General features: G+C 40.5%; 1 protein-coding gene across 2 annotated transcripts in view; it reads right to left on the bottom strand.

Moving 5' to 3' along the window:
• Positions 1–7,327: 7,327 nt before the first annotated feature.
• The window catches only part of jag2b (jagged canonical Notch ligand 2b), a 63,019-nt gene continuing 42,807 nt past the window's right edge, over positions 7,328–27,539 (bottom strand). Inside the window, exons 9-25 of one of the 2 annotated variants that reach the window (XM_034699375.1) lie at positions 27,276–27,389; positions 26,775–26,821; positions 25,138–25,311; positions 20,582–20,744; positions 20,320–20,481; positions 18,681–18,794; positions 18,418–18,531; positions 18,136–18,249; positions 17,190–17,306; positions 16,890–16,917; positions 16,196–16,281; positions 13,660–13,773; positions 13,418–13,533; positions 11,496–11,753; positions 11,250–11,381; positions 10,566–10,716; positions 7,328–10,431 (exon numbers count right to left, since the gene is read on the bottom strand). In XM_034699375.1, the coding sequence (XP_034555266.1) occupies positions 9,893–10,431; positions 10,566–10,716; positions 11,250–11,381; positions 11,496–11,753; positions 13,418–13,533; positions 13,660–13,773; positions 16,196–16,281; positions 16,890–16,917; positions 17,190–17,306; positions 18,136–18,249; positions 18,418–18,531; positions 18,681–18,794; positions 20,320–20,481; positions 20,582–20,744; positions 25,138–25,311; positions 26,775–26,821; positions 27,276–27,389 (2,543 nt within the window). In that variant the 3' untranslated portion in view covers positions 7,328–9,892. The remainder of the gene's footprint in view (positions 10,432–10,565; positions 10,717–11,249; positions 11,382–11,495; positions 11,754–13,417; positions 13,534–13,659; positions 13,774–16,195; positions 16,282–16,889; positions 16,918–17,189; positions 17,307–18,135; positions 18,250–18,417; positions 18,532–18,680; positions 18,795–20,319; positions 20,482–20,581; positions 20,745–25,137; positions 25,312–26,774; positions 26,822–27,275; positions 27,390–27,539) is intronic. The other variant, XM_034699376.1, reaches the window with a different exon arrangement.

Here is a 27,539-nt window from a genome sequence, read left to right as displayed (position 1 = left end):
TCTGACTTTACTTCCAATGCTATTTTTATATGAACATTAGAAGCACAGGTAGCTGAAGTGTTTACATCAATACCACAGCAAAGTTAGCTAACAAGCTGTTGAGCAGCAGGAGGAGCACATAGGGTGGGCAGTGCCAGTGAACTGCTGTATTTAAAGAGGTGCATTTGATACAGCTAAATGTTACAGCCAGAAGTGTGTCATGTGGTGTCAGAAGAACACTCTGACTCTTAAATAACACCATTTAAACATTATGATAGCTTTCATAGTTCTACATTTATCTATAAAGAGTAGTTTACAGATGAAGCCTCTCAAAATTAAGCTAGCTAGCTAGCTTTGAACACTTTCTTAATTAGCCAGTTTAGCTCACTACAAACAGGGATAAGAGGAAACGGAGGGGTCATGAGATGAGAAATGGAAGAGAAAAGGAGAAAAACAAAAGTTCTAACACAATTCCTTCACATAAATGTATCAAGTATTTTGTTAAAACCATGGAATGAGGCATTTCTAAAAAATGTCAAATGTTTGTCAACATTTGATAAAATCTTTTTTTTTTTCTTTCAGGCTAAATTATCTAATCTAATTTATTGTTTGTATGTACTGTGTGTGGTATTTTAGGGCAGGGGTTCCCAAACTTTTCAGCCCAACACCCTCAAAATATAGGTGCCAAAGACTTGCTACCCCCACTGGTCTGCAGAAAATGACAATACATTTTACAATAAATGGTAAAAATTGACTATTTTTAGATGACTTTTGTCCTTCACCTTTTCAGTATTTCTTTATTCACCACAAGTTAACAAATTATATATAAGTAATACAAAACCAAGAAAGAGAAGAAAAAATAAATCAATAAAAAAATATATAATGATAATAAAGAAATAATCATAATTAACAGTACAACCAAAAAGGGAGATAAACATAAGAAAACAAGCTAAATAAACTAAAATAAATAATAATAAATATTTTTAGATAACTTAAAAAAAGAAACATTCTAGAAGACATCTCATGACCCCCCATTTGTGTCTCGCGACCCCCCAGGGGGTCCCGACCCTCACTTTGGGAACCCCTGTTTTAGGGCATGCCAATGTATTATGCTCTATTTTATACTTCTTTGCCAGGAAATTCCTGTTTGAGTCTCAGTGAGTCCTTTTCCATGTTAGAGAAAGTTAAAAATGTATGTTAAATTTGACTAAAGGAATCGTTGTTGTTTGTTTATCTTTAAGCAGAATAGTATTTGTTATTTGGTTAGCACATCATTTAATAATTGAAACAATACTGTCCTCAGACAGAAAACACTAGTAGGTAATACATTTCTATCTCTGCAGATATGTTAATATATATATTAAATTTTAGCATAGCAAGTATCCTCAAGCTTATGTAAGAGTGGCTCCTGAGGGTATTTTACACTCTCTGAAGTCACTCAGCCTGTGTGAGGTGCAAATTGACCTTGCATATCACTGTACAGGGTGCTGTGTTGCACCGCTGTCACTTGAGCACGAACAAACAGACATGCATGGGATATGTGGAGGCAAACATAAGAAAGGAAAACTGCATGAAGGAATTTCAAAAAAGGACAGTTTCATGCACATCCTCTCATCTGTCTGTTAATGTAAAAAAAAGTCTGTAAATGTGTGAACCCGTTCTTTGGTAAATCTCACAGATGTCTAGAGGCCAGATTCTCATCAGAGATAGCAAAATGAGCAATAAGTACTCACTCACATGCATGATACTGCAGAAATATGTGTACATGTGTGAGGGAGTGTGGATGTGTGAGAAAGGGTTCACAGCAGATAGGAAAGCCAATACCTAGTTGGTTTACTCTTCCCGGACCTTTGACCTATTCTGCCCTAAAAATCCAACATGCGCGTTCGAAGTGACTTCCAGGGGTGTGAATGGCCTTTCTTTTGTCATAACAGCAATATCCTGTTAATATGTCTGTTTCAGTCTGTCTGTGTACTACTTCAAAACTGTAATGGAAAAGACTTGTATTGGCTTCCAGTTGTGCCATGGGGGCCTATCAGGACCAAGCACAAGTCTAATACCAGCACAGTTATCGATGAAATCAATCAAATAAGGTTTTTATAGATTGAGGTCATTGGTCAAACACCAGCCCCCCAAAATAGGATTTCAGTCATACTCCCATTGACATTCAAGTGTGTATCTCTTCATAAACCCATCTACTTTCTAAATATTCCCTTGGGAAAGTTAAACTTTTTGTATCACCGCTGCATTTTCTTCTAAACACACTTGCTTAGTTTGACACATGCCTCTGCACACACAGAACAGTTGCCCCAGAAAAACTGCTACAGCAAAATACTGTGAGATTCCCAGTTGCACTTCTCCCCCTTCGCCCCAGCCATCCCCTCCCCTCTGCCTGGTTTTGTCCCCCCCCCCCCCCCAACCGGTCTTCTGCTGCAGAGGGTACGTCTGATGGTTTCTGCAATGGCAAATCAGAGCTGCAGTGCCAACCCACACACATAAACACACACACACACACACACACACACACACACACACACACACACACACACACACACACACACACACACACACACACACACACACACACACACACACACAAACACAGTCAGTTCACTGTGGTTTGTTTCCCCCAGTGCCAGCTGCAGCCCGCTGTCAACCAGCACGTGCCAGCTTGATGTCCCATAAGGGCCATGTTTGGTTTGTGACTGTGTGGTGTGTGTGTTTGTGTGTATGTGTGTAAAGAGACGGAGGGCTTAGCCTAAAATCCCGTCACCCAGCTGCCTCCACAGTCAGATGGTCCCAAAGACCCACATCAACAGATGTACGAGAAGCGACAGAACAGGAGCACTGTCTGTGTGTCTGTACAGAGGGTGCAGGTCTCAAACCCCTCTGCTTCATACAGTAACATATATTATGCAGCCTTGTCCTGTACGCTCAGTTATTTTCCTCTGTTTGTGAATGCTTTGGCGATTTTGCTCTCGGTGTCGTAGTACTACGTGTTTACAAATGCAGAACACTAAGTTGTCCTTGGCTGTTGTAGGGAGCCACTTTTGGAATCCGGTGTCAGTTTACTGATGCAGTCTGGGATCATTGAAAGGGGGTGGGGGGGTGGGGGGGGTATTATGGTGACAGGCATAAAGGAAACTTGGCAACACATCACATACTCACTTTGCAGTAAGCAATGGCAATACATAACTGTGTCAATGCTAAATGATTGGAGTGTAAAACAGGAATTTAAACATCATAGAACTTAATGTAAGTATAGGCTGGATTTACGGTATGTGTAATAATGCAATTAGTGATTTGAGTAAAAGTAATTCAACTGACTTGACTTAACAGCAAGCTATTTAGTTTCAGTATGTTTTCGGATTGAAACTGGAGCAGCCATAGGAAACCTATGTGAACTCAAGAGCTCCATATAGCTTTTAATGTTCACAATAAACATCACACAGTCACTGTTTAATAACATATACTGACCAAGCTCATTGAACCATTTTCTAAACCACTTTATGTGTCTTCAGCCACATAATTATAGGCACTTGACATCATCTACATACCAGTTGAAATAGCTCTCTACTGAAAGATCCCCATGCAGTACAAGGCCAAAACCTGACCATTACACCCATGTGTTACATGATGGAAATCAGAATCCAAATCCATTGGCACATATCTACTGTGATAACAGCCTCCACTCCTGTGGGTTCAGGCTTTACACCAGATTTTGGACCCTGGCTGCAGGGATTTGTTCAAGAGCATTAGTGAGGCTGGCCGCTAATGTTGGCTGATAAGAGCTGGCTCACAGTTTGTGTTTCAGTTAAACCGAAGGTGTTGGATTTGGTTTAGGTCATGTCTCTATGCAGGCCAGTCATGTCCTGAAAAACCTGGGAAAAACCATGTCCTTGTGGACCTTGTTTTGTTCATTGTAGTACTGGCACAGACCTAATTTCTTAAACTGTTATTAAAAAAAAAAATGCTATTCTTTGTTTTTGTTACTATTAAAAATAAATCAGAAATTATTCTAATTGGCCCAGCAAGCAAAAAGAACCCTCATCATGCCCAACCTAGATAATTTAACTACCCCCATAAAAACATCAGCAAGGAATCTTTGAGTCATTTTTGACCAGGACTTAAACTTTGAACCACAAATAAAGAAAGTTGTCCAGTCCTGTTTTTACTAGCTCAGAAATATTTCGAAGGTCAAGTCCATTATTTCATCCAAAAAATGTAGAAAAACTCATTCAAGCTTTTATTTCATCCCGCCTTGACTACTGCAACTCACTATACTCCTGTCTCAATCAAAAATCAATCCACTGACTTCAGACAGTGCAAAATGCAGCAGCTTGGCTTTTAACTAGAACAAAAAAAATGTCCCACATCCCCCCAATTTTAGCATCCCTACACTGGATCCCTGTTGTTTTTGGGATTGATTTTAAGATACTTTTAATCACATTTAAAGCACAACATGGACTCGCCCCTCAATGCATTTCTGAGCTTTTATCCCCCCATAAACCAGGATGCAGTCTGAGATCCTCTGGCAGTGCTCTGCTTGCTGTTCCACGGTCTAGACTAAAAACTAAAGGCGACAGGGCCTTTGCTGTCAGAGCCCCCGACTGTGGAACAGCCTGCCAGAGGAAACCAGACTTGCAAAGTCAGTCCCTCATTTTATGTCACTACTCAAGACACACTTTTATAGTAAAGCTTTTATTTTGTAAATGTATTTTAATGTTTAATGTCATACCTCTCATTTGCTTTTATTCTTTTGTTATTGTTCTTGTGAAGCACTTTGTTACTTGTATCGATAAGTGCTATACAAATAAAGGTATTATTATTATTATCATAAGTAACTTCCGGGATCTTCTTTCCTATCAAGTATGACTAATAATGATTATGAATAATGTTTTGTTTATAAATAGTTTGAAGTAGGAATGTCCGAAGTGACTAATCTTCTAGTAATTTGAATGTAACTTGAATAAATTAACAAAATAATTAAGGTTTAAATGTAGGAAAACACTCAGATAACAGTCCAAATTGGTAAAATGTTGTCAAATTGGTTTGCAGTGTGGGTACAGTAGCAGAGCACCAGCAGCCTTCAGTCCTCCAGAGAAACAAAATACAATATCCTGGTATTCAAGCTGTTTATATCCACCATATACTGTATCCCATTATAGGATCAAATAATACTTTGACTGCCGGAACAAACCCTTCTTATGTTGAATTAACAGTCATCCTTGTATAATATATCCATAAAGATTATCAGCCCTCTCTCCATCTCCTGCCTGCCACTCCACTACTTCCACAACGCTGTGTAAGTTGATCCGGCCTCTCAACAAGGGAAGGTCCTAATAGCGCCAGCCTGAGGCACCCATGGGAATCAGGAGGAAAAGTGTCCCACCCCCCCACCACCACCACCGCCACCACACCACCAGGCATCATAACATTACTCATGAAACATTCACATCCTTACGTGGCCAGGAAGATCACGCCAGCCTCTCATTGGCCGAGACTGGATCGGCCCAGAACAGGAGAGGAGGTTCCATTGGTGCGGTGGGGGCGAGTGTGATGGCAGGATGGAGGGGAGGCTGGTGAGGTTGTGGGATGGATCGATCCAGACCATCCTCAGCCCACACAGATCAGGGCAAGGGCACAGACAGAGATTGTATCCTTGTATGAATACATTTTCCACTTAGTGATATATATAGGGATGAAGACGGCATTCTCCAAGACTTTATGCAACCACACCAGTAATGTACTTTGAGGTAAATAAAATATATTTTTCGATTTTAGTAGTATAGGAAAAAGCACATTTGATAAATTGAAGCTACACGACACTGAAACTTCTTTGGATAGAGGTAATAGCAATGTGAAATTAAAACAGCAAGTGGATATGAGCGGGCCCTCATACAAGCACCGCCTGATGTGCGCCACGGCCGGATGTGCAGCAGGTGTTGCTGTGCTGCACTTTATGAGGCCTAGGCTGAAACTGTGAGCATACTGGTGCAGTTATCAGCTGTGTACATTGCAGTACTGCCTGTCACCCATAGGTGGTACTGTGACTTTAATTCCATTCTGAAGGATTGTTCATCACAGATCATTATAGAAAGGGTTGTGATCACAGGCATGTTAAAAACCTGTTCTGAGAGTGAATACCCCTTGTGTCCGTTAGGTGGCGCTACTCCTATGACAAACGTGTATGTAGATGAGTTCAGGCTAGGTCTATGATGAAACATGTCAAATTTGGAAGAGTTTGGATATTGTATGTAAAGGTCAGTACCATGTACCTCCTCTGGGTGGCGCTACGGCTGTGGTAGAAAAATGACATATTTCATGTGTCATGGCGAGACATCAAAGTTTGAGGCATCGCCAGAGACACCCCCTTCAACGACATTTTTCTGTACTTTTCATTTTTTCGTATGTTTCCGACTTTTATCCAATAAATTTGTAATTTTATTTTGTAAATATTTCCGACCTTTATCCAACAAATTTGTCTTTTTTTTCGTACATATTTCCAACTTTTATCCAACAATTTGTCATTTTTTTCGGATATATTTTTGACTATTAACTCACAAATTAGCACCTTTTTTTAAACATACATTTGCAAACTTGTTTTTTTACATAAATTTGTGGCATTTTCTTACAAATTTGATTTGATACATTGCAGTACTGCCTTGCAGACATGACTTCCTGTGGCCAGTAAGATAACATGACAATACAGATGTGTTTCTTTACATTGGCAAATTAAAAGTCTAGTAATCAAAATATTCACTCTTCTTTTAGCTCTGTTTTGTTCTCCACCAACTACTGGAGGAGGGAAGTGTCTTGTACTTACACTCTAAGTTGACAGACAGCCCAATGTTTGGTGTTTGGTAGGTAGCCTGCGGTGGGTTTATCAGAGCCTAAAATCATGTGCCATGTGTGATCACTGTAAATCAATACCTTTATGAACTTTGCAAGTAAAACAATGAGCTGAAAGATGCTAAAACAGCATGTAAAATAAAGTAGAGGGTCTGCAAAGCTTTCTATGGCTTCTTCACTAATTTTAATTTGTTTTATTTGTTAAGGGACCACGTAAAATATTGAACATGCATGTTGCCATTGGATTAATTGTAATTGTACAGCTTGTAAATAACATCTGCTCATGAGGGCTATGTGATTTGGTCAAAAGCTCAAAATTAGCTGACCTCTACTTTAAAGCTTTTGGTGAATTCAAGTTGCCTCAAACAAGTTAAGCGTGTTTTTTTGTGTATGGATATCCAGCATGGCAGCATTCATCCTTTGGATTCTAAGAAGACAGTGCTTTTGTTAGTAGATGTTGTGTACTGCAAACCAAATATCACAAGTGTGATCAAGATGTGTCAAAACTGCTTTAATAAATAACTGGGATGATTATTTAGAACAATGAAACATCCACTAAAAGAATGGAAACCTTTGCACTTTGTATAAAATTAACTCAATGTCCCTTGTAGAATAAAATGTATACAATATGCATATTTAGCTTATAACACCAGCAGTGATGCATCTTTAATTCTTTATTTTGCGATGTCCCATTTACAGAAAATATGATGGCGTTTTGAGACAATGACATGATATGAAAAGGGGAAACTTGAAACTGAGTTGGTAACTTAAAAAAACACATATGCATGGTAGCAAAAACATTTGCAAACATTGTTCCCTTCATTAAAGCCTTTGAACCAAACATGATTTGACCTACTGACATCCACAGTCATGACTCTCAAGAGAGCCACGGTTGCTGTTCTTTTTTTCTTTTTTCAAACCTCCATCGAGTGTTTTATTCCACAAATCTCCATGATAGCAAAGTGAGACAAGGAGAGCACTTTACTCAGGCGAATAAAACACGCCACTATACACCACACACTGTTTTAAAGAGTTACTTTCCTTAATAGTGAAAACAAACCAACAACATAAAAAAGATGACCATTGATTACACAAATTATGTATTACAGTAAGGCACCTGAAACTAAAGGGTTTGTGATGGGTTTAGAAATGGTTTGAGAACTTTTTAAGGCTAGAGGGTGGGCAGGTTTGGATCACTTCCTGCCAAAAATGTACTGGAGCGGTTTGATTTTTAACCAAATCCCAATTCAACAACAAATATCTGATTTCTTTGAGAAAAAGTGAGTTAAAAACAACTTAAGGGACAAGGTTAAGTCATCACTGGGTCAGATAGAGGAGGAGTAGATGGCTATTTTACCATCTACTGTCAGCAGATTTTACTGTATGTTGAAATTCTGACCACGCCCCTATTTGTGATGTCACTGGTGTTCTCGTTAGGCAGGACACATAAAAAGGTATCACCGAAGACAGTGTTTCCTGCCCGATTCGACACAGTTTTGACTCCTTCAGATATAAGCTGGTTAAAAGAAACTGTAGTGTTTGGCAATGCCATAATGACAGACTAAGAACACATTTTAAACATTTTACATCTCCCTAAACAGGTTTTTTTTTTCTTCAATGGAGAAAATGAAGATGAAAGAATTATGAATTTATTTGCAGATTATAATTTCATCCATCAAAGTGCAGCTGACTTGGACAAAAAAAGGTAAGTGTTCTTGTTCTAGTAGAATCAAAGTGTAAATACTGAAACTGAACACAGCAGTGCTACACCATGTAGCAACGATTTTGATCCGTTTGGTGAGAGTTGGATTTAAGTGAAGAAACTGAAGTAAAAAAAAAAAGATCATTTATTTATTCAGTGTAACTTAAAAGCTGTTCAATGGAGCAAAAAATAAATACATCAATGTTTCTTTGATGACAAACCATTTACAAAACCCTTCAGAAATTCCTTTATAGGTGGTACCTCAGTGTAAAGATTCTTAACCGTGGGACTCTGGATATGAAGTGTTATAAAACGCGCCTATTTTGACTGGCATAAATAAAAGGAATGGCATTGTAAAAAAAATAAAAATAATATTAATCATAATAATAATAACAATAATAATAATAATAAAAATGTGTGACTTGTCTTTAAGTTACTTTCAAATATACACAGCGACTCCTTTAGTATTTACACATATGTACAGAGCATTAATTTCTGTTTGGATCAAATACCTTGAATGGCGTTGCTGTGAAATTGAACTCTCTAAATGTACACTTATATCCCTTTGAGATTTGAGAACAAGGAGGTCAAACTGGGCAGCGCGACTTGAAGCCTCGACACGGCTCTTAGAAAGGCACTTGCTACCAACTCAAATACTGCAAAAAATCCTCAAACAGAGCTTTCAGCCAAGACAACTGAGAGACAGGAGAAAAAAAATGGAAGGCCACATAGTAGGCACTGGGGTTTCTGTCCCCTCTCCCCTCCAGGCCAAATGTTTTGGTAAGGCTGGCGCATGACGGCCACAGGTGGGAGAGACAGAGCAAAGGCAGGGTTTCCTCTGTTACTGTGGCTGCAACAGTCCTTTTCCCTCAAACCCTTCCTTTACCGTCTCTTTTGTGTGTCTGCTCCCCCCCGCCACAGACACTAAACAGGAGCCTGCTGACAATTTAACAAAATCATAATCATCTGTAAGCCAGAAAAAAAATCTTTATACAGGTCGTTCTCTTTCTCTGTTTCAAAGATTCATTGTTTCTTTAACGGTATAATTCCATAAACAAAAATCGCAGAGAGCTTCTCTTGTCTCCTGAAAAAATGTTTAATTTCAGCTCTCTCTGTACACACTAAAAAAAAAAAGTGAACAGAAGCAAAAACAAGGATGCTCACTGTGCTCTAGCCTCCTGAATCAAAAATCATTTCAGGCGACAGTGACTGAAACATGAAAACAAAGCAAAGAATGGCTTATAAAAACAGAAAGCCTCTTTTTCTTCTCAAAAGTAGTCCAAAAATAAGAATAGTCGCTGCCTAGCAGCTTCTCTTGCGTATCTCACTTCCACATTGCGAGTCTTTTATTTAAATTTCTTATACACAATGGTCTCTGAGGTCTTTCTGACCTGTCAAGGCTGCACGGACATTTTTCCAGCGGTTGTCTTTGGGGCTGTAGCCGGGGGTCCGGTGAGGCGCTTTGAGGGGTGAACTGGAGCTGTGCAGGGTACAGATCACTCCCTCACTGGACTGCACTGCAGTCTCAGAGTACTTATAAACTTGCTGCTTTCCCGCCTCTGCTCCACCACAGTCCTCCTCCTCCTCCTCGAGCACAAGCTCGCATTCCGTCTCCTCCTCCTCATCCTCCTCCTCCCCATCATCACACGTCCGACAGGAGGGGCCCATGAGCTTTTTGCGCTCCTGCTCCGCTTCCCTGTTGCTTTCTTTCAGCTGCTGCTGCTGCTCACGTCCTACGACCAGCCGAAGCGGCTCCCACTGGTTGTTTACATTGTTGTCAGCTGATCGTACGTTCCTCTCACGCTCTTTTCTCCGTTTGCGCGTCCACCAGACACACACAATGATGCAGAAGAGGCAGAGCAAGCAAAAGAGCACACAAAGTAGAGGCACCAGATAATCTGTTGACCAGAAGAAGTACAAGAGAGAAAACAAGGATATAGGAATTAGTTAAAGTAGATAGAAGTCACTAATGAGGAACTGAATGGGGCCCATAACAGAGCCTTGTGGGACACCTTTGTTGATCATTACTCACCCACTGAGGGGGACATGATTTGGGTTTCCACTTTGACCTCAATGACTGCAAGCATGATGGTACTGTTGTGCCGTTTGGACAAGGTGCCCACTATGGCAGTGGCTGCCTGCTGGATCATACTATGGTCTGGTAGATCCTCTGGCTGGAAAGACTGAGATCCACATCAGAGGAGGAGAAGAAGGAGAAGGAGAAGATGAGTAAACAGTTGGGAAGAGGGATAAGATGCATCTGAAATATTTCCATTTACTGCTCAAGTGCTTTTTTTTTTCCTTTAGGCATTTTTACATTGGACACCAAAGACTAAATTAGGCTGGAAGCAGGGCCAACAGCTAGACTCTGATCTAGCAGCATCACTTTTCTAGATCTCTTAAGAAGAGTGAGAATGGGTGTATTCCATGTTTCAGGCTATTCTCATATATTTATTTTGATTGGCATGGGTGTAAATAACAAAATGCATCAGTTTGACCTTACTCTATGCAAATTGATTTCTGATTTGAAAGTGACCGCTTGACTTTCTCATTTTTGGGGGGAATTTGGATCCAAAGCAACTAGAAACGTGCCACCAAACCAGGTGGAAGAACTAATGATCACCAGCACACTGCTTTTTCTCCCAAATCAGGTTGTGATTGGACACTGTAGCAAGGGAAGAATAGTGTTAAGTGCAAACTCATGTAATTCACTTACAATAGCCACTTCCACAGCATCCTGGTTAGAATGAGAGAGGTCACAGAGCAGGAGAAGGCTGTGTTTTTTTGCCAGGCTTCTGGTGTCAGGGAGATACCTCAGCTCATAGCAGATGTTCTCCACCGTTGTTCCCTGCGTACACAAACACTCATCGATCAGTAACAACGCAAAAAAAATAAAAAGGCTTCTTGAAACTGTCTGTAAGTTTTCACCACAGCATCAATAAAGACCACAGCATTGACTCACTGTTGGTACTTTGTCTCTGTTGAACACAAGTGTTATGCGGCCACAGCTGTTGTCCAAATGCCCGCTGTTGGGCTGGCACTTTGTGGTCGCTAGTGGAGGTGAGCGGCCAGCCACGGAACAAACGCCCCATTCATGGCAAGGTGGGGAGAAGCAGGTGAGGTAGCTGTGCTCCACACACTCTCGTCCAGCCGGGCAGGACTGATGTCTCTGATCCTGGCCTGATGGCTTCAGCTGGCATGGGCGACGGCCGCACAGCACCTGGTGTCACAGGATCAAATTATAATCTGGGTTAATTTTGGCAGCTATTTCGGGATAGTGCTTTACTCTTTACACAACAATGGTTTTTAGTTTTAGTCGCATTTTAGCCTTTTATTCCCTCTATGGATGTAGCCAATCAGATATTGCTATCAAGTTTGTACCAAGTGTTTTAATCTGCAACATTTCACTCCCTTATGAGTCTTAGAAAGATGCATGTTACAGCTTGTTACAGGAATGCATTGCTTGTTTTTTGACTGATCAAAATCATGGATTTTTAATCTCCAACATTATCGTCTCTTTAACGAAACAAAACATAATTTTTTGTTGCAAACATTCTACGTTATAGTTTTTGTTATCTTAATTATAATTCAACAACAAAACAGTTACTGCATACAATATTCATGTTGCCTAATATGAGGATCAGTTAATGTTGGCTATCATCTCATTTAGGCATGACAACAGCACTTTTTCCTCAATTGATTGGTTAATCTCATTGTCTTTAAAATGGACCAAAAATGGCGATCATGGATGTTTTTCTTCCATTCTATTTAAATTTTTTCAGCAGTAAAAAGGGATTTCTTGGATTTGTGCTTTTAAAGTGACTCAATGATTTATTGGAAAAATGTAGCTAATCTTGTGTAAATAGACTAATCCTGCTTTCAGTGTAATTCAGTTTCCATTATAACTGCCCTCTGAAGTTTCCTGAAAGGAACAATTCAGATGTTGAGTGATTTCAGTGTGACATGTCATGACTGAAAAGTTACATAACAAAGTACTTTTTTTAGTTTCACTTTGATTTATTAATATTAATATTAATATTAATAATAACTTTATTTGTAGAGCACTTTTCAAAAAACAGGTTATAAGATGGTTCCAGTGTGTCGGACCCCTCACTGCGAACGCCCTGTCCCCTTTTGTTTTCATTTTAGTATTTGGAATGCACAGTAAACCTCTGCCCGAGGATCTCAATGCACGCTTCGGCTCATAGCGTATTAAAAGGTCTGCTATGTAGCTCGGGGCAAGACCATGTAGAGCTTTAAAAGTAATCAGTAAAATCTTAAAATCAATTCTAAAACATACAGGGAGCCAGTGCAAGGAAGCTTAAACCGGAGAGAGGTGGTCGAATGTTTTGGTTCTTGTTCAAATTTAACCTACAGTTTACCTTGTACACAACTAATGGAGCAAAAAACCTACGACTTAATCCAACTGCACTGTCTCACACTTGGTATGCACCATTCTCCCAATCCCTGCACAACTGTGTCCTCCAAATGTAGGGGTCTTATGAAGCTGTGGGATTTCTAGTCTCCCTCTACTCTGTCATTGCCACAACTGCCCTGCATCAGAACTGTGCTCAGTCTTTCATCCCCTCCACCTCCCCAGCATCTACAGGCTCCAACTAAGGAGGTTATAAGGAGGGTGGAGCCTACACCTCAAACCCAAACTATGTTCTGATGCAGCAACAAACATCTCAAAACATTACACATGGATTGTCTGACTGAAATCTGTTTATCAACTCAGCCTGTTTATGTATTTGTTCTATCTCTATGGTAGCTGCAGATGGTTGCAGGCGAGTGAATTTCCATTACGCAGATGGCTTATTAGTTTATTAGTAAGTGAGGAGTTTTAGATATTTGTTGCCAATGCTTTCTGTAGGGCCATGTTACCTTTGTGCACTCAACTTTGCCATTGATGCAATGGCAGCTGTTGCACTCTTCCTCCCAGCGGCTGCTGTGAGGAAACTGCAGCCCGGCATAGTGACAAGTTCTCCCAATACCTATGACTGGAAACAGACAGAGACAGAGAGACATGGTGAACTTCAGCAGGAAGACGTCTTCAATGAAGTGAGGCTAAATTAAAGACTGAGCTCATCTTGAATAAGTGAGGCAGAGAATAGAGGTGTATTTACACTCTTGGCATCGAGCTCCTGTTCTGCCAAGCGGACAGATGCAGCGGAAACCGTTGATCTCGTCCACGCAGGTGGAACCGTAGGCACAGGGTGAAGACTGGCACTCGTTTATGTCTGGGAGGAGAAGAGGAGCATCACATTACTTTTGAGCCAGGTCAAACCTTATTACATGTCTTTTTGAAATGGCTATCATGCTAACCAGATGGAACATACCAGGGCTAACAACCCCTTTTGTGCCTCTCCCTGTATTCATTTTCGTCAGGGCTGCTTACATGTATATACTTGCTGACTGACAGTGAGTTCGGCTGTTAAAAGGATAATAGGTGCAGATTCTGGCAGATGAAGTTGAAAGTGAACTCCCTGTTTCCTTTAAGGGATCATTAGGATTTTGTTTTTTTGGAGAGGAGCTGTATGAGGCACTTGTCAATATTAAGTGTATTAACCACAAGGGATCAGCTTTGTTTAGAAACTGAGAGGAGAACCGGCACAAGAGAGAAGCTATCAACTGCTTCAGATATTCTACATATAAATGTAGAATTGGGACTCGGGGGTCTGAATTTTTAGTAGCGATAGACTGATATGTTTTTTTCAGGGCCGATACCGATTATTAGTAGTCAAGGAGGCCGATAACCGATATTTGGAGCCGAAAATTTTGAAAAATACAAACTCCAACACTTAACTTCGTTTAAATGCCTTTAAGTATATGTTTATTAAACAGCTTTTCAGATTTGCAACATTTTAAAGGTTGTTTTTTTCTTAGCCAATAGACATCTTTGTTTTAAAATTCCAACACAGAGTGCAGGGAGCTCCCAGGCTCAGCAGCATGTCTTATAAAGTTCAATGAAAACTTAAACAAATAAATAGCTCCCTAAAGTTTTCTACAGTAAATAAAGTTTTCCAAAATGTCAATATAACTGAAATGTTAATCTTTTACTTATCTTTGTTTTAAACAGATATTTCAGTTTTTTAAGTGGGGTTATAAGAGTTTTTAATCACTTGTAGTTGTAGGGGCCACAACGGATGCTGCTCAGCTCATCCCCTATGATGAGAAACTGCAGGGAGAAATGAGCCAAAATAACCCAGTTTTAAATGGATCTCTTATCGGCCATCGGATTTAAAAAAAAAAAAAAGGCAGACATGCGACAAAATGCAGAATATCGACCCGGTCGATAATCGGTCTTTCCAAATTTTCAGTTCAGGTTTTCTGTTTGTAGTCTGAGGATTAATGACCAACCACATTTCAGCAGGCTTTGGTTTTCACAGGAAAAACAGTCTGTATGGAGAGCAAACGCAGGCAGAACGCACAGTGTGGTAAAGACTGAGCTCCAATTGGTGGTAATGTGATAATTTGACAACTATCTATTTATCTATACAAACACATATCTTCAAGTGTAGCTAACAATCTTTTCTATATTTTTATTTAAATTAAGTGGAGTGGAAAGTCTACTGAAAGCCAGTAAAGTTTGGCTTCCCCACATGAATTTAGATTTTCACCATTCCTGGAATGCTTAAAATGATCCAGCTAACCTGAGTCCAACAAACAAGCATTTTAAAATTAGTTTTCTCCTCTTAGATATAGTCCTGACAAATTTTGCATGTTTAATTTTCATGCATCTAAATCATCATGGTGTTTTATCAACTAATGTAGGACCCGCAAATTGTCAGCCAATAGATCCCTTTTCTTCAGGCTCATACTGCTGGAGTGAGCCAGTTGACAATGCAGAACCTCATATCTCTTTGCTGGTCTTGTCCTGTTTTTGTGTGTCGTGTATTTTAAACTAGTATCGCTCATAAAGAATGTTTGGGTCGGAAAATGAAAAAAAAAAGGCTCCATGCTGTTGATAATTTTGTCCGTCACCCATCCCAAGCAGCCTTTTCAGGCATGAAAATAATCATTAATAAATAATTAAGTCTTACTCTGATAGTCTGGTTTGCTTTTGTAGCTTATACTGGCTTACTGGGTGCAAGTAATAATTTCAGTCTGTTTCATAACTAGATAAAAATTCCTTACTGGAGCTTTAAGTTTAGAAAAGAGTAAATGTGCATATTTTCATTTTACGACCTCTTTGCCATTTGAGTATCTCTTTGAGTGACACACATCAATTGTGCCTTTTCACTTCAATCACTGGGAGGTTCGGCCATTGTCACTTAGATTCCACGTGAACACAAACTGGAGGAGATTTCTCAAATTCAAGCCTGACAGAAAAGGTGAACGCTATCCGGCCGAGACAAAGGAGCAGAGAAGAAGAATTTCAGGGTCACTGGGTAATTTGTCTCCCGTGTGTTTGCGTGACTGTGTTAGTATGGAGGAGGGACGACCTCTGACCCCTGAGGCGTTAAAGGTCCAAGAAAAAGGGAGAGGGCGGCGTCCCAGTCCTACATTTAGGTGTCAAATTGTCCATCTCCTGCTTGTGCCCATTTTTCATCACCCTGTCTGTCCATCCTCTTAACGATGCTGCATTGCTATGACTCTGTAGTTGTCTAGTGTGACCAAAAATTGTGTGTACAAAAAAATTACAACATAGTTAATACTCACTGATTCTGCAGTCTGGTCCAGCAAAGCCAGGAGCACACTCACATCGAAACCAGTTGACTCCATCCACACAGATCCCGCCGTTGTAACTGAGAAAGGAAAGAAATAAAAAACAATTAGAAGAGGAAATACAAGAGCCACATCCTTTCCAGCTGCAACAAAGCACATCCTTTATATGTGTGTGTGTGTGTGTGTGTGTGTGTGTGTGTGTGTGAGTGTGAGTGTGTGTGTGTGTGTGTGTTTGGCAGAGAAGGGGGGGGGTCACCAATACAGCCTCCACCTTTCAGATGCTAATAGCCATGTCCAGTCCCTCCCCTCCCCGCCTCTCATCATGCCTCTCCTCCAACCCTCCTCAAAGCCTTGCCCCCCCCCTCAGGTCACAGGGGAAGAATGGACACCCCATCACCACCAGTACCCACTCCAACCCCCCACCTGCATTCACCATGGGGTAGGTGGGACTATTTTCCTCTCTATCCTTTTTTTTTTTGTATCCCTGCCCATTCCTATGAGAGATGTCCCTTTGAGGCTTGATTTGCGGACAACTTCCACGGCTCTCAGCGGCCCCTTCAACCCCCCACCAAGGTCTGTGTGAAGTGTGCAGACAAGGGAAGGAGGGAAGGGAAGGATGGGGAAAAGAGAGGGATGGGAAAGATTTGGCTACATGAAAGAAGTGTTTGAGGAAGAAAACTTCACGTACCATGGATGAGGGTTGCAGTCATTTATATCTGTTGAAGAGAATGACAGAAAAGAGGCATTACAGGTTGGAATTTTGCATCTCAGAATTAGAATCCGGATCAAGTTAAATGTCAGTAGGTGTGATGGAAGAGCAGTATAAATGTGCAGGACAATAAAGAGTGCAAAAAATATGACATGCCATTACTTTATAACATTTTTTGCAGGTCTTGGCACGGTGATACAAATACAGCAAGCACCACTTCAACGTACTAGTTTCAGGTAGATTTCAAGCTAATAAGGAAAGAGACCTAGGGACACTCACTTTGGCCACAGGTGGGACCTTCCCAGCCCTCCTTACAGATGCAGGTGAAGGTGTCTCCTCCTCCCACACAGGTGCCACCATTAGAACACGGGCTGGAGGCACATGTGCTGTTCTTAGCTGTGAGAGGAGAGAATGAATCAGTGAAAAACCAGATGCACAAAACTGATGAAACACAGGAAAATTTGACACAGTGCACTCTGAAAAAAAAATCACATGCATCTATGGTTTTAAGAGAAAATAATGCAAACTGTGAATTTACATAAAACTCTGCAAGAGGCATTGAAGCAGTATAACAGGGTCTTCTTATTCGTTCGAAACAGAAACACTGGGACTACACAGTTTATTCACATATCCACAGAACTCCTGAAAAGTTGCCACAATTTTTCAGGTTGTGCTGCATGTGTGAACACTGTACTTATTTCCTGCCATCCCCCTGAGTAAGATGTCCATATTGTTGGTCTGTATTAATAAACTACATTTAATGTCATAAGTGACGTCCTTCATCTTCAGCTTCCCCAATAGTTAATTGAACCTGCTGTGAACGTTCCGGACTCCAGCGGCAACAGCTTCTACTACTCATCTCATCAATATCATCGCTCCCTCTGTCTCTTTTTCTCCTCTATCCCTCTTTCCAGACCCAACTCAGTCGAGGCATGATGGCTGTCTAACATGAGTCTGGTTCTGCTCAAGGTTTCTGCCTGTTAAAAGGAAGTCTTTCCTCGCCACTGTAACTAGCTAAATATTGCTATGTGCAATGCTCATGGTGGATTAAGGTGGGAAAGACCGAGTCCTACCCTGTCTTGAAGCTGGATCTCTGTTCATAATTTGACATAGAGTGGTCTAGACCTGCTCTGTTTGTAAAAGCGTCTTCAGATAACATTTGTTGTGATTTGGCACTAGACAAATAAAGATTGATTGATCGATTGAACCCCTCCTGAGGCCTCACCTGTGTTACATGTGTTTCCTCCCCAGCCAGGTGGGCAAGCACAGCGGAACACATCTCCATGGTCGAAGCAGGTGCCTCCATTACTGCAGGTGGTCGGGTCACACTGGCTCTCACCTGGACAGTATTACAAGAAGCCCAGATGTCAAACACTCAACATATGAAGCATCAGTAACAGAGGTTGTAGCTGTCTAACCATACAAAGACGTGTAGCACAGAGGAGCTGGGGCCACAGTAAGCTTTGAACATAAACACACACGTTAACACAGAGCCCACATAACTCACTGGAATGGCAGGTCTTGCCCTTCCAGTTGTCGGCACACTCGCAGTAGAAGTCGTTCACCAGGTCCACACAGCGTCCGCCGTTCTTACACGGGTTGTGTCTGCACTCGTTCACATCTGAGGAGGTTTGACATTATTACATTACAAACCATCTTCAGTAGAGCAAGGTTAATGCTGAAGTAAAGAACTGAAGTTTCATCCCAGGCATACATTTTTGTTTAACATCCTTCACAGAGTAGTGACAGAAAAGACATGAAGGGACTCACTGAGGTCACAGAGTCGACCCTCCCAGCCGTCAGGGCAGAAGCACTGAAATGAGTTCACTCCATCGATGCAGGTCCCTCCGTTTCCACAGGGGTTGTTGATACAGTCGTTAATGTCTGAAAAAGTTAAGTACAAATGTTAGAAAGAATGAACACTTTCAGCAGGACTATTATTCGATTACTGTCAGCTTATTTCAACCCTCCATGTTAAGTTTTCACAAGTGGCTTATAAACTCGTAATGAATATGAATTAAGTCATTCCTATTCCTAGATTTTAAGGTAGAATTTGACCTCATGTGTTTGCTTCATGTTAGGTTGACCGAAAGTCAGGTTGAGTTTTCCATTTCCATTTCAAATATGGCGACCGCTGTCGATGAGCTTACAAACTCGGCTACAGAAACCAATGGGTGACGTCACTAAGGCTAAGTTCACATTGCAAGGCTTAATGCTCAATTCAGATTTTTTTGCTCAGATCCGATTTTTTGTTTGCCTGTTCACATTACCATCTATAATGTGACCTGTATCCGATTCCAGTGTGAACTGTTTGCGGCTCCGAACTGCCCTGCATGCGCAAAAAAAAAAGTAACGATGACATCACATGCAGCTGTTTCACAAACATGGAGGAAGTCAGCATTTTCACCTTTGTTACAAAGTTTTTGTGCAGTGGGAGCTGGAGAATGAATGACCAGGTGTGGAGGAGGTCTAGTATAAAGAAAAAGAGAGCCAAATTGCTTGTTTCGGCTTTTTGGGGAGCTGTGGCCACGAATACGATTGAAAGGTCTGTGTGGATGCAGACAGAGTCAGGAGTGGTGGGTCTGCGACGTTAATAGTTTCACAGAGACAGAGTTTATTCAAAACTTCCAGATGTCGAGGGCAACTTTCAATTACATCTGTGAGCGGCTCTCCCCAAGACTCCTTCGGCAGGACACTACATTGAGGAGCTTCATCTCCATCTATAAAGTAACGTGAAAGCATCAAAGGTGCATCAAATCCGCCTTGGCCGTTCACACTGAGGTCACATTGAAAAAAATCTGATCTGTATCTGATTCAGGAGCACATATGGAAGAGGTCTAAATCTGATTTGAAAAAATCTGATTGGGGCCAGACTTGAGTGTTCACACTGCCTCTAAAAAATCTGACCTGGTCACTTGACCCCAAAAAAATCAGATTTGGGCCACTTTTGCCTGCAGTGTGAACATAGCCTAAGACTACGTTAATGTTTTATGGTTAATGCCTTACAAAATGTGATTAACATGTTAAGTTTGTTTTTATAATAATCATAACGCACCTCCACTTCCTTACAATAACAGCATAATCATTTTGTGACTTAATTTAAGATTAATAAACGACTTTTAAAGACTAGATTGTGGCTATAAAAGAAACCTCAAGTTCTACTAGATTGTCTAAACCTCACGTTGAACATTTTTTATTTTGGAATTAAATAATATTGAAACCATTTGTGTAATATTTTCCAATGAATTTGTAGTAGACAGCTCCAAAATAAACATAGTTTGTCACAGGCAACATGCAAAATTGTTCAATAGTTGACTTAAATTAATCAAAACAAAGCCTCAAGTTTAAGATAACTTCAAACTTGTAGCTGTAGGCAATTTACAATTTTAAGAGGAGCATCTGTACGTACTCTCATGACAGTAGACACCGTTAAATCCCGGGTCACACACACAGGTGAAGTTTCCGCCCGGCTGGCTAATGCAACGTCCTCGCGGGCCACAGACGTTTGAAGAGATGTGTCGCACTCCGGCTGAGTCGTTGGTTGCTATAGCAACAGTGCAGCTGTCAATCACTGTAAGAGTAAAGGATAAAATAGTTCATACTCACTGCTTTTCTCTGACATGATAGTTTGATAAGTGTTACTTCATGAAGATAAGTCAGCTTTAGGTCACCTTGACACAGTGTTGTTTGGCAGTCGTCTTTGAGTCGCTCACACGTCTTTCCCTCGTAGCCTTCGGGACAGGCGCAGTAGAAGTCCTGCTCCATGCTGTGACAGTTTGCGCCGTTCTCACAAGGGTTTGGATCACAGGCATCAGAGGGGGACCAGCTAGAGATCTGAAGTAATGAAAAGGAGAGGAAATGTTACACTTACGGGTAAGACAGGTTATAGGATGGAAAAGTGAAGCTGGAATTTAATTATGCCACTTAAATAGGGTTGCAAAATTCTGGGAATTTTCAAAGTTGGAAACTTTCCATGGAAATTAATGGGAATAAACCAGGAATTCACTAAATTGAAGGTTGGCTCTTAATAGGGAACTTAAATATAGTTGGGGAAAATATATTTTAGACCACCTGGTGGAAGGGACTTTGTAGATCTGAGGCCCCTATAGCCTCCATCATACTCCAGATCCCATCATCATCCCAGCTGCCTCACAGCGCAACTGGTCCTTGTTCGGTAACACGCACACAAAGGTTTTCATTTAACATTTTGAATGGGACTTTGTTGGGATTGCATTTTTGTTAATTTTTGAATGGGTTGGGTCGGGGGGATGAGTAATATTTAACTCAACATTCATGTTTTTGATCTTCAATGAAAGAATTGATTGTTCAATAAAATATTTAACACTTGATAAAGTTCTACTTCTACTTTGTTTTAATTGTTATTTTGGATGATGTCTGCTTATAAATATTTATGCTTGGATATGATACCTTTCCATTAAATTACCCTAAATTCCCAGTTAATTCCCATAATTCCTAGGAAAGTTTCCAATTTTGAATATTTCCAAAATTCCCCAGCTTAACTTCCCATGGAAATTTATCAAAATTTTTCCAACCCTTTGCAACCCCACACTTAAATCAAGATTTCAACTTAAGAGCCGATTATGTGACTCTTGGTTTATTATCATGAGTAACACCTTTCACATACCACTGAAGCTCTGCAGTGCTTCTTTTAAAGAGGGTCTGAGCATCTTTAAGTGGGTTCTTATAATTTATAGTCTGCAATTTTACAGATTTGACTCTGTCTCTCTCTGCTCCAAAAATCGGCCACTGAACCACCGTCTCAAACCAATGAACAAAAAAAGCCCAGAAACAGACTGTAAACCTCCTGTTCAGCACCAAACTGAATGAATAAAGCAAACAACAGGCAGGTTAAGACAGTGGAGTATTTAACTCTGAAAGAAACACAGGACAAAATCCTTCAGAAACTGATGGAGACCAAAACGGAGCAAATTCACCTGGAAACCATACAACAGGAACTCCCATAGAGTTACTGTGCCAAGGAGGAATTGTTACACTTTATTTAGAGAACTTAATTCAATGCTGTGATCAAAGTTTATGAGCAAATGGTTGAAATCTAATATGAAATTCAACACACAGTCCTCTTTTGCCATTGAGCAGCTCCACTGGATCAGATAAAGGGACAGTGCCTTGCCAAAAGGGTACATGACAATAGTCCAAGGAGGTGACCAGGGATCGAGAAACATGAGCTGACCTTTAGCCAGCAGCTCTGCAGCTCCAGTAACTTGTCAAATACTGCTGCCGTACTGACTGAAAATTTAAAGCAGCATCCCCTGACTACAATGTTATCATTTCTGAGGAGTTTTAAACAAGTGAAGCTGCAACTGAAGCTAAAAAGCAAAGAAGAAAGATCGTTAACTTGGGTAGATGAACAGCTTAGCTTGCATCATGCAGCTGGAAGGTGGATGAGCAGAGTAAGCCTCAGAAACTGTCCCTAAGCTCATCAAGTGTATCAACATTTTGGTTTTAGGGGGCATGTTTAAACTTACAAGATCATTCAGGAGGTACGAACCTGGCATAAACTGAGCAGACAAGGTAAAGAAAAACCATCCGACAGCAGATTTGGACTCAAACAGAGCCACAGTGAGCATAGTAAATCAGACGCATAAATCATGCATCATTCCTCTGTGACACAGACAGAACCTGAGCAGAGGTCACAGCGACATCTTTCACCATTTCTACCTGCAAAGACCAGAGGTTGCAGTGAAAAATGTTAACAGTAGCCTACTGTGCGTAAACTCTGGGTTGCACCCTTTTGCCATTTAAGGCGCTGAACACGAGAGTTAGGAGCAAAGGAAGAGTGTGGGTGAAGTCTGCGGTCACACACAGTTTATTTTACCCTAAGTGTCAGAGCCACATACATTTTTTCTTTACTATTTGCACGTGTGTGGTCAGGGGGAGCGTGTCTGAGGGCAAGAATGGCTATAAATCTTAGGGTACATTAGTCTCTGTTTGGAGCATTCACAGCACAGGAGACATCAGAGCTTGTAGTAGACAGGTTGAGAATACTATTATCTTGGAAAACCACAAAGCAACGTCATAATTTACTTGTGGAGAACTATAAACACATTTTTGAATAAAATACATTTTAGAGGAGGCTCAAAGTGTCTTACTTTCACTGAAAAAAACACGATGAGATGTGTCAAAACTACTATTATCAGGCTGTGTTAACAATCAATCAAGCTTTGTTTATATAGCACCTTTTATACAAATCAAATGCAACCCAAAGTGCTTTAGAGCGATTGAAAAACAAGAAAGAAGCAGAAATAAAACAATGGCAAGACATATTAGGGGAAGATAATAATAATAAAAAAAATAATAAAAATAATAAAATAAAATTAGAATAAAATAAAATAGAGACTAATGCACACCAAAAATAAAATATGTGTAATTAAAATAAGTCGAAGCATCAAAATTAAGAATACAAATAGTTCAAATAAATTGATTTAAAAAGGGTAAGAGTTGAAAATAAAACTAAGGCTAAAAATATCAATAAAACTGAGTAGATCAATAAAATAAATAAATGAATGAATAAATACATAAAAATAGAATCCTCTGGATCAAATACTTGATTCTGATTGGTCAATACCCAGGAACAATGGTGATCAAATTTCAACTACAAAGGGTGGAAAATTTCACCTCTGCCTGTTGACACTGTGGCAAAAACGTATTTGTCTCAGGTTGGTCTTTCGTGCCGGTATATAATGATAATTATTGACTCAGATGTGAGAGCAGCTTGAGGGGCTACTGGACCCCAACCATCTCTGATAGGGAAAAGTGAGGCTGTCCTGCAATCCAGGCAACGGCAGCACAGCTGGTGTGTGCATGTTTAAGTTGCTGATCACCACAAAGTAACTTTAAATGTAAGCAGTAGTGAGAACAACAAGCAACAGCAACAATGTTAAAAGTTGTGACACTTTAATAGACAACTACCTTAGGAAGCTGGAAGGGTGAGGGTTGGCAGGGTCATGGGGATTTGTTTTTCTATTGTCTTGTTTGTCTTGTTTTTCTGTTTAATTGGGGATTTTTGTTCTATTCTATACAGATACTCTGATTTGTTCTTACTCTTGTGTGACATCATTTTGTACTGTCTGTAAAAATGTTATAAAAAGATATAAAGTTGTGACACTTGTGTCTAAGTAGAAGAATGTATAGTGGATGGGTGGTTATGCAAGACAGGGTGAGCAAAACCCCAATCGGTAAGGTTCTGTTCACCCTGTTGGGATTCATAAATGTACTAAGTTTCTTTGCAGCCCATCTAAAAGCTGTGAGGATATTTCTGTCCGGACAAAAGTTTTGGACCTACTAACAGAGTAAATGTGGCATTTCTGCTGGGAATTAAGTCGCCCCTGTTTCTTCCTCTAAAGAATTCCCAGAGATCAGGACAGAGCTAAAACACCATTACACAATCAAACTTTCATGCACTGCAGAGAGGAGATACTAATCAGAGAAATATGAAGTCGGAGGCGTTGTAGTTTTGGCACTGCAGGGCAGGAATGTACACCGTGCCATAGCAGGCTTCAGAGCTGTGTAGTATGCGGGCAGAAATCCAGCTTCACCTCATTCAGAGAGGCTCGTATTTATAGTAGAGATGCTAAAACAGGACTGGCTCCTGACCAGCAATGTCCTCCATTCAGGACCCAAGAGATGAAGGGGAGTGTCGGTTTCCTCTCGGCTAACCTACATCAGCTCCAAACACACACTTCAAATAGAAAAGCCTGCAGCAAGGACACTGATATGTAATGTGTCTAAGATTATCAATAACAACAAAGGTGTGAAATTGACTGGGCGTGGAACATACGTTACAACTTTAAGGAGACTATAGGAGTGATCGGGGTCACTGCAGGCAGCAGTCTGCTTTGATCACTTCTTTCTTCATAAAGTTTGTTTACAAGGAGAGCTTTAATGAACAGTGTGTGAACATTTTTCCACAATCTAAATGGCTTTAATTATTAATCAGTATGCTGTTAAAACATCATTATGGTTTCACAGAGTTTTGATTGCAGAACTTGGGATCAAAGAGTATGTTTACTGTGTTTTTAGTCCACTAAGTGCTAAAAGAAACATCCAGTCCACAGGTGCTCAGCTGTGCAGTAAGTCTCCACTTAATCCAAAACCTATTAATAAAACAGTCTGGCACCACCATCATAATAACTATCACTATAAATGTAATAATCCAAAGCTGTGATCAGTGCAACATGAGACTCACCTCACACAGCTGTCCAGCGAACTCTGGCGGGCACTGGCACACAAAACCGTCCAGCACCGCATGACACTGCCCTCCGTTCTGGCACGGTTTGCTCTCACACTTATTTCTCTGGATCTCGCAGTGAATGCCAACAAAACCTGGTGGGCACTGGCAGTGGTATCCCCTCGAGCCCTCCTGAAGAGAAGAAAAAAACAGAGAGAGATGATGAGTTCAAGGGTGACAAGAAAGCGGTAAGTCCTGTGGCGTTCAAGCACACCTGATAGATTAAAGTCCCAGTGGTATGGTTAACAGAGCATTTTCACATGCGTCTCCTACAAATGGAACAGAAGGGAGGAACTTCACAGTGATGTTGGATAATGTCTGCAGCAGCCAATAGCACTGAAGTTTCAGATGCTAAACCACAAGCTAGATACTGCCTGCTACACATGAGCTGTGTCCATATTCAGGGGTGCGTCCGTCACAGGATGTATGCTATGAGGGAATTTCCTTTAGTAGCCTGTGTAGAACTGAAATTAAACGGTCTGGTCTACAGAGGATTTCCTGTTCCCTTATCCTTGGGTTACACAGCATCACTCCTGTCGCTAGCAATAGGTAGTTTGTTGGCTAATTAGCAAACATGGCTAACATCATCTAACTCTACTCATGATTGAATAAATGAGAATAAAAAGTACGATTTGTAAACCACTTTTTGTCTTCTTTTTAACATTTGTATCGCCGACTACTCAAATGATAAAATGTGTATTCTTCAGCTGCTTCAGAGTCTCATTTTAACTGGCGCTTGGTCAACTGTGTTTGCTTTTAACATGCTATAAAACTAGGCTTGACTTGTGTCGTGTAGTCAGGAGAAGGGAAGGGACGTTGATACCATGGTTCCAAGAACTGTTCACCACTGCACATAAGGCGTTTTTCATCCGCAGGAACTTTACACCGGAACTAGGGACTTTAAGCCCTGAACTACATGCGTTTCGACAGGAGGAACCAGGGTCTAAACTTTAATCTCCCCCATGAAAACCCCCTGCTTGGTGGGGGTAGTATTTTCAAAGGTCCTGGGACTTTTGGTTGAACGTAACTGTGTTTGTGGAGTTTACACAGTTGTTGAAACATAGAGGGAGTTCCTGGGAATGCATACTAGTTTAGTTTTTTATTAAGATTTCAAAATATTATTTAATATAATTAAATATATAACTTTCCATGGAACCTTTTAGTTCCAGGGAAAGTAGTTCTGGGGGCTAAAAGACCCCAGAACTCTTGGTCGTAATGCACCTATAATCTGGCTCAAAATGTGCAGTATATCTGCGTACGTTGCAGGAGGTATTATGGTTTCACTTTTGTAAAGTAGGAGGAGATTGAGACAAGTCATCCATCTTTATATACAGTCAATGGGTTCACATAGTATCTTACATCAGTTACAGTTATAGGGGAAGGTCATATGAACTCAAGAAAGTATCCCTGGGTGTAGAAAAACTACATAAAATTGAGCAAAATTTGCAACGCCCCCGAGCGCAGTACAAGTCATCAACATTTTGATACTTTCCTTGAAGTGACAACCGCTAAAAATAAAGAATACCAACAAAATAACTTATTAGGAAAAATAAATAACATCTACTTATGAGTATTTTAAAGTTAAACATCCATACTGTGCATGTTGCTCCATTCTTGCACTGACCATGGCAGCCTTTGATATCTGAAGAGAAAAATGAAGAAGAAATTATGATTAAATATTATAGAGAACATACAGAAGTTTCAACATGGGAGCTTGTTATTGGGCAATCTATCATATTGTTCACGATTAGGTGGGTCTATAATATGGGATGAGCAAAGATTAAGTCAAAGAAGGAAAAGAATCAACTAGTGAAGCCAAGAAAGAAAAGACCTTGTCAAGATTGTAACCTTCATGCATTGAATCCAGAGATCAAAGGTGGGCATGCAAGTTCAGTCATGATGCCAAAGTTGGAGATTCATTTTGTCAGGGCGAGAGAGAAACGGGTTACCACATGTGAGAAAGTGAGTGAAACTACAGCTATGGTCTGTGTCCAGGAAGGGACAGGAGGCGTTTGGAATGAGCCAGAGGAAGAGAGGAGGTGCCAGTGGAAGGACAGGCATTTGGAGGTGACTTTTGAAAAGTAAGAAATACTGACTGATGTCACAGTTCTTTCCGGACCATCCCCGAAAACAGTCGCAGTGATAGTCGCCAATCAAATTTTTGCAAGAGTGAGCGTTCACACAGGGTTTTCCTGCACACTCATTTGCATCTGTAAAGGCAGGATGTAGAAGGAAACCAAGTCCATCATTTGAAATAAAACCAAGAAGAGAACAAAGAGAAAGAAAAGAGACCAGAGATTCACCTTTAAAGCCACGCTAATGCAAAAAAATTAAAGAACAGAATAAAAGTTAACCTGATA

The sequence above is a fragment of the Notolabrus celidotus genome, chromosome 13 (assembly GCF_009762535.1).
Source record: "Notolabrus celidotus isolate fNotCel1 chromosome 13, fNotCel1.pri, whole genome shotgun sequence".
Taxonomy (NCBI): Eukaryota; Metazoa; Chordata; class Actinopteri; order Labriformes; family Labridae; genus Notolabrus; species Notolabrus celidotus.
Note: the sequence above shows the minus strand (reverse complement) of the source record. Positions and strands in the feature narration are given on the sequence as shown.